At 35.4% G+C, this 7647-nt stretch overlaps 3 protein-coding genes across 4 annotated transcripts; 2 read left to right on the top strand and 1 right to left on the bottom strand.

Annotated features, from left to right (window-relative positions):
* Window positions 1-152: 152 nt before the first annotated feature.
* Window positions 153-2224, top strand: LOC140431586 (uncharacterized; the record flags this gene model as incomplete). The annotated part of the gene is made up of 1 exon (XM_072519480.1): window positions 153-2224. A coding segment is annotated over one exon (2072 nt), but the record flags the coding sequence as incomplete, so codon positions are not given.
* Window positions 2225-2836: 612 nt separating this feature from the next.
* On the top strand, window positions 2837-4141 carry LOC140431585 (uncharacterized). Its single transcript, XM_072519479.1, has one exon. It carries the CDS (start codon window positions 2837-2839, stop codon window positions 4139-4141), a length of 1305 nt encoding a protein of 434 aa, XP_072375580.1.
* An 822-nt stretch (window positions 4142-4963) lies between these two features.
* LOC140431582 (uncharacterized) lies at window positions 4964-7026 on the bottom strand. Of its 2 annotated transcripts, XR_011949702.1 has the most exons (4): window positions 6633-7026; window positions 6070-6487; window positions 5214-5496; window positions 4964-5079 (listed from the first exon to the last, which is right to left on the bottom strand). XR_011949702.1 is itself a non-coding variant. In XM_072519477.1 (3 exons), exons 1-3 carry the CDS (start codon window positions 6647-6649, stop codon window positions 5290-5292), a joined length of 642 nt encoding a protein of 213 aa, XP_072375578.1. In that variant the 5' UTR covers window positions 6650-7026; the 3' UTR covers window positions 4965-5289. The 2 variants fall into 2 exon arrangements, 1 of the variants encoding a protein (XP_072375578.1); XM_072519477.1 differs by having other exon boundaries at window positions 4965-5496.
* Between the last annotated feature and the right edge of the window lie 621 nt (window positions 7027-7647).

Raw genomic sequence — 7647 nt, 5'->3', positions numbered from 1 at the left:
TTTAAGCGAGTTTAACGGTACTAGCAAAGGTTGTGTTTTCTGCAAGGGCGATCATTCAATTTATTCCTGTGAGCAATTTCTTAGGCTTTCTATTTTTGAGAGGCGCAATTTTGTCAATAAAGCCAAATTATGTCTAAACTGCTTAAGAACAGGCCATATTCGTTCTAAATGCAAACTAGGGCCTTGCCGAAAATGTAAACAATGGCACAATACTCTTATTCATGAGGAAATCTCTAGTAATAAACATGAAAACAATGAAACTATAGCAAACAATAACACTTCTCTAACTACCATAACTGCATTGCCCTCTGTGCAGCAAACAATTTTATCAACTGCCTGTGTAAAAATAGCAGATTCGAGGGGTAAATATCACATTGCGCGTGCGCTTCTAGATTCAGGTTCTCAGAAATCATTCATAACCGAGCGCTTCTTCAATCTCTTAGGTTTTCAGGGTCAAGCTACCAATCTTTCTATCACTGGCATCAGCAATCAGACTTCTTGTTCTTCCAGAAAGTGCAATATATGTATAGAATCACAATATCACTATTTTAAGGCTGATGTTACATTTTTTATTCTAAAGGAAATAACTAGCAATCTACCTGCAACATTTGTCGATAATGAAACCTTGAATATCCCAAGCAATATTATCCTAGCGGATTCTAAGTTTCTCGAATCTAGACCTATTGACATTTTAATTGGGGCAGATCTATTTTGGCAACTATTATGTCCCAACCAAATCAAAATCAACCAGTACGTTTTCCAAGAGACTCATCTAGGATGGGTTGCATCGGGTCAGGTCGGCCTCTCTAGTTCAGACAATATCAGATGCCACCTCAGCACTAGTATTAATTTGGATTTGCAAATGCAATTAGCAAAATTTTGGGAATTGGAGGAATGCCAATCTACGAAGATTCTCTCCACTGAAGAGCAATTTTGTGAAGAGCACTTCAAGGAAAATACACGTCGTAACGAGAACGGTCGATTTATTGTGCGTTTTCCATTAAAGCAGTCACCAGAATCACTAGGTGAATCCAGAGTTCAAGCAGAACAGAGATTCTACAGCCTTGAAAGAAAACTAAAAAGAAATCTATCATTCCGTGAATTGTACGTTCAGTTCATGCAAGAATACCAAGAGCTTAATCACATGACTGCGATAGAAGAAAACGATTATCCTCATCCTGTATACTATATGCCACATCATGGAGTGCTTCGTGAACAAAGTTTGACTACCAAACTACGAGTAGTATTTGACTGTTCAGCACCGACCACATCAGGGTTGTCTTTGAACCATATTCAATGCGTCGGGCCTACCTTACAGGATGATCTATTTTCAATACTAATTAGATTTCGTCAGCACCGATATGTCGTAACAGCGGACATCGAGAAAATGTATCGCATGATTACTGTTGACGATGAGTGCAAAAACTTACAAAGAATATTATGGAGGGACGATCCTTCCGAACCAATAAAAACATTTGTTCTAAACACCGTTACATACGGACAAGCATGTGCGTCTTACTTAGCAATAAGATGTCTCATCCAACTCGCCACAGACAATGAAAAAACTTTTCCCGAGATAGCGGAAATTATTCTGCGCGATTTCTACGTTGACGATATGCTTACTGGAGCAGACACTATTGAAGACGCCCAACATATTTGTCAAACCGTCTCCAACATTTTAAAGGCAGGTTGTTTTAATCTACGAAAATGGTATTCTAATGACAATAAAGTATTAGATGGCTTGCAGCATTCAAACGATGCATGTATTTTGAAGTTTGATCCAGAAGAAAAGGCAAAAACGCTTGGACTAACATGGTCATGTAATGCGGATTTACTACATTTTGAGGTGGAAACACTACCCATCAATAAAATTCCTACGAAGCGATCTGTTCTTTCTTCAATATCCAAGATTTTTGATCCATTAGGACTTTTAGGTCCATGCACAGTGTTAGCCAAAACTATAATGCAAAAACTTTGGCTCGAGAAGATTTCTTGGGATGCACCCATTCCAAACGATTTAGCAGAACGTTGGATTAAATTCCAATCTGAATTAGCCCAGCTTAGTCAAGTCAATCTTCCTAGGCATGCCATATGCAAGAATTACAAATACATTGAAATTCATGGATTTGCCGATAGCTCTAGTATTGCATATGGGGCGTGCATTTATTTGCGTAGTCTAGATCATGACAATCAGGTCCACATTCATTTACTTTGCTCCAAGTGAAAGGTAGCTCCAATAAAAACAATTAGCATCCCTAGGTTAGAGCTTTGCGGAGCACTTTTGTTAGCACGTTTATTCAATAAAGTGAAGCAATCTTTGAGAATAACAATAAACGAAACTATTTTATGGTCGGATTCTACTATAGTACTATCCTGGATTCGCACCAGTCCAAATTTACTGAACACATTCGTCAGTAATCGAGTATCCGAAATTCAATCTCTCACTTCCAATTGCAAATGGCGACACGTATTATCACGTGACAATCCATGTGACATCTTGTCCAGAGGTCTATTTCCCAGCCATATTTTGAATCACGAGATATGGTGGTCAGGTCCTCCATGGCTTCAGTTGAATGAATCCTCTTGGCCCACCTCAAAGTTCGACTATATTTTAGACCTACCAGAATTAAAGCAACAGAATTTCACTCATTTGGCCACTGCCTCAAAGTTATTTCCATTTGAGCGCTTTTCACGTCTTAGTCATTTAAAAAGAGTGGTTGCTGTGTGTTTTCGTTTCAAATCAAATTCTCTGCGCTCAGATAAGGAGAAAAGATCTCTTAATAAATTTCCTATTTCCATTGACGAATTAGATCAAGCTTTTCATTCATTAATTCGAATGTCACAAAAGGAATCTTTCTCAAATGAAATTGCACTCTTAACCAATAACAAATCAATAATTAAGGGCAAACTAGCTAGTCTAAACCCATTTTTGGACGATAAAGGACTTCTGCGGGTAGGCGGTCGTCTGATCAATTCTTCCTATGAATTTAATAAAATTCATCCTATTGTTTTAGACTCAAAGCACAAGTTTTGTCAGCTTCTTTTTCAATTTGAGCACTATAGATTAATGCATCTTGGTCCTCAGGGTTTGTTAGCCACTATCCGAGAACAATTCTGGCCCATCGGGGGCAGAAGACTCGCTAGGTCAACAGTTAAATCGTGCCTCACTTGTTTTCGATTTAATCCAAAGACCATACAACCTATGATGGGTAACTTACCTAAGGAGCGCCTCAATTTGTCTAGTCCTTTTAGCTATACCGGAGTAGATTATGCTGGACCTTTCAATATCAAAACGCACAAGGGGCGTGGTGGTTCTATAATTAAAGGTTACATCAGCTTGTTTATCTGCTTCACTACAAAGGCGGTGCATATGGAACTTGTTTCAAGTCTTTCAGCAAACGAATTTTTACTTGCTCTTCGTAGATTTGTTGCACGGAGGGGCAAGCCTATAAAGATATTTTCCGACAACGGAACTAATTTTGTTGGGGCATTTAAAGAGTTAGGTACTTTTCTTTCTAATAATGAACTAACCTTGCAGAAAGCATATACTCAAGAAGCTATTTCATGGCATTTCAACCCACCGTATTCACCACATATGGGCGGAATCTGGGAAGCGGGTGTTAAGAGTTGTAAGCACCATTTAAAGAGAGTTCTTCAAAACACTCATTTTACATTTGAGGAATTCAATACTAAGTTAAATCAAATTGAGGCTATATTAAATTCCCGTCCGCTATCATCCGATCCATCCGACTATACTCCATTAACTCCTGCTCATTTTTTAATTGGTCGACCATTGGTTGCATGTCCAGACCGCGACATTACTGAAGAAAGGGTAAACCGTCTTACCAGATATCAGCACATCCAGTTATTGTGTCAGCATTTTTGGCGACGTTGGAGTCTCGAATACATAGCCGAACTTCAATACAGAACCAAGTGGAAAACCAACCATGGCAGCCTATCTGAGGGTTCTCTTGTTTTACTCAAGTCGGACAATACTCTACCTACTCAATGGCGTCTAGGTTGCATCGTTCATATTTTCAAAGGCTCTGATAACGTCGCAAGAGTAGCATCAATCAAGACCCAAGATGGAATCGTTAAGCGGAGCTTTACGAAAATTTGTCCATTACCAATTGAAAGCTAAGGCCCTTTGCTTTCAAGGCCGGGGGCATGTTTGCGCCGCAAACAATTATCTTAGACTTTTTGTACAACCGGCAACAGTGTGCGTGTCTTCAACCAGGAGTGCGCGCACCGAGGAGACGACAGGGAGATCGAGACTAGACATCAACCAGAAAAGCCGTTGGCAGTTTCGGTAAAGACAATAAATTCGTGCAAGAAACAGTTTTCATTTTACAAAAGACGATCATGTTTTTGTTTAAACAGCATTAAAGCCAGTGTTTTACAGTCCACCGTAGTTTTAATTTTGCCTAGTTACAATACAATAAACACTGTGCTTTGCATAATTTTTTAAAAAAAGAATCTGGAAATGTTTATACTGAAAATAGCCCAGAAGATGACAGAGAATACAGATTTGTGAATGGTCTGAGCAGGCAGAATTTTGGAAGACCAAGGAATGAGGCATTAAATATAAGGGAGGAATTTAAAGCTTATTTTAACGGATGTGGCAGTGTCCCCTGGCAAGAAGAAGTTATTTAAAGTATTTGATATTGTCTTTAATATAGTGTATATACTTACAAATAAAAATATTGCATATTTCATTTTTAATCCTTATTTTGGGTTTATTTTTGTATTGTGTAAAATTAGATAATATGCAAATACAGTTGGATACACTATTTAAATTTTGTTTTTATCTCTATAGGATCACAATGAAATGAAATTTTCATTTTACCTAGACAATATGAGTTGAAATTTAGAACTTGTAGAAAACAAAAATAAATACACAAAATTAGTATCAGCTTTGTTTATTTGGATCACGAATTAAAAAAAAAATGTATTATTTACTCATTTCGCTTTTTCTGAAAAAATTTCCTTTTCGCTTTAAAAATACTTAGTGAAATTGATTCCTGTAGATCATTTAAAATCTCGTCATCATCTATGAGGTCCATTTCTTTTCCAACCCATCTGAAATAAAGTAAATGAAATATCAACAAATAAAGAAATATTCATGGTAGACCTCTAAAAAGTGCATCTATCAATTGGAGGAAAACTGCAATTAGTAATGAAAATAAAAGGCATTACAATACCTATGAACTTACTGAGCAAACACTATATTAGCACCTAAATTCATATCTTCAGTAATCCTACAGTCAGTCCTAAGCTCCTTCAGAGATGTTACTGCCTTACTAATAAGGCCATAGGCTTCCTCCTTCTCTTGTTTTTTTGATTTTTTTTTGGTGGTGCTTGTCCCTCATAACTACTGGAAGCTCTCGAACTGGACTGAGTTTTTTCAGGTATTTTCCTACACACTGTTGGAGAAGACAATACTTCCAAATTGGAAAATTCTTCTACGTCTCCTTCAAAAATCATTTCACCTTCAGACTAAAATAATATTGACTATTACTTACTTATTACTTTTAAATCCAATCAAACTAACAAAATTTAACTTTTTGGTACAATAACAGTACCAAGTTTAAGAGCGTAGGCGCAAAATTTTGTTTCAATGCTATTTAAATGCATTTGTTTTTTCGAATCCTGAGAAAACTAATAAGTATTTTTGAAAAATTTAAACGCAGAATGAAAGATTACATCATTGTCGAAGGTGGAAATTCCCTGAAAACTTCTATAATGTTTATTTTAATAAATTATAGGGGTGAAAAAGAAGAGAAAATTGAGTGTGATTTTTAATTTCAAATATCTAATTCAAGAGAAACGTTTTGTTTATTCTAAGATACTTTCCACCCTCAGTAATGATGTAATGAATGATATGAAATTAATAAAAAGTTATTATATTATTAAAATCACTTCTCTATGTTAATGATGACAATGTCAACTAAAGTTTATATCTCCGTACCAGTGAGAATTTTACTACACGTAATTTGATAAAGAAAAACTAGTAGACTTAAAATATTTGCGCCTATCACCTTAACAGTGAAAATATTAATTTTAACTTACATTATCTACTTCACTGTGATATTGGCTTTGAATGCTGTGAGAAAATGATAGTTCGGGTAGGTTTGATTCTCCTTTGGAAACTATTGTGGCACCTTGTTGCAAAAAGTGGAGTTCATCAAAACACCATAATTTTGGCACATAGATATCTGCAACCCCTGCTCCAGATGATTCACTTTTTTTAATTTTTGTCAATTCAGCCATATACTGAGTTCTAATACTATGCAATTTTTTTTTAACATCTGCTTCTGACAAATTCGTCATTTTGTTATTATTAAACTGCTTGGTAATTGTTTGCAGTGCTGTAACTCTCACATTTCTATTATGATATTGTGGGTGAGAAGGCAAATATAAGCATTGATGTTGTTCCCACAACTCAATTAATAAAGTAGCGGCATTTCGAGGCCAATCATAACCAATCCTTAAAAGAAAATTTTTGGTATAATTTCCCATTTTTAGAATGCTGTATACGATAGGGTATAATAAAGAAGAACAAAATTATTGATTCCAAAAGTGTGAATAGCACAATAAATATCTGATATAAAATTACAATCTAATTTACTTACCTAGTTTTGCAAGACATTGTTGGTACTTCGGGCAGAAGATAGTTCAATTTTTGATGATACTCTAACGTATTAATTAAAAATATTAAAATTAGAAAAAGCCGATAATCTACAAATCAAGCCAAGCTAAATACAAATGTGTGGGAAAGGAAATAATAAACAAAATAGGAAACAGCTGATCGGCATGTCTCCGTGTCAATCAGTGATTATGACATTTGACATTGTGGAAAAATCAAACTTCCTACAAATTCCCCTAGACTTGCATGAAAACTTGCACAGAAAATGGCACCAAACCGATTATCGCGCAACTGCAATAAGTTGCAGGCAATAATCAGCTGACGACATACTGCGCATGCCTTTGGGCAACTTTCTTGCGTCTTGCAGGTAAAATTGCAAGCTGTAAAACGGACTTAGGAAGTGAAAAAAACAGTTTTTATCTTAGAGTAATTATAATACTTGTAGTTTTTTTTTTGAATCATGTTTTGAAAAATAATTTCAGGAATGTTAAAAGAAACATCGTTTACTTTTAATTTGGATAATTTAATAAACTTAGGCAAAAATCACACAAAAATTCGTTACATATTTGGACTTCAAATTTGGACGCAAATTTCATTTAAAAAGAAAACTATTATTTTATTAAAAAAATTTTATTAGTCGCTAAAAAAGAACAAAACGCTAGACATTATAAATATTTATTAACTAAAAAGAAAAATTACGCACAAAAATTAAGCTTAATCATGTTCAAGACTATCATAGAAAGGATGGTAATCTGGTTCCATGGTACTTTTTAGGGATTGAAGATGTTCAAATTTCTCCCGTTTAATTTTTAATTTACCTTGTTAAAGTTTTGGCAGTTTTTCCATGGGAACAATTGAGCATTTCTTATTGAACCTGACGGGAAGGATCTGAAACTCATCAGAATGCTTAATTTTATATTCTATCGATCCGTCTGAATTGTATTTTAATGCTCTAATATTTTGCACGGTAGCGTCACCAGTTTTACGTCCAGGACGAATTG

The sequence above is a fragment of the Diabrotica undecimpunctata genome, unplaced genomic scaffold, assembly GCF_040954645.1.
Source record: "Diabrotica undecimpunctata isolate CICGRU unplaced genomic scaffold, icDiaUnde3 ctg00001392.1, whole genome shotgun sequence".
NCBI classification, from domain to species: domain Eukaryota; kingdom Metazoa; phylum Arthropoda; class Insecta; order Coleoptera; family Chrysomelidae; genus Diabrotica; species Diabrotica undecimpunctata.
Note: the sequence above shows the minus strand (reverse complement) of the source record. Positions and strands in the feature narration are given on the sequence as shown.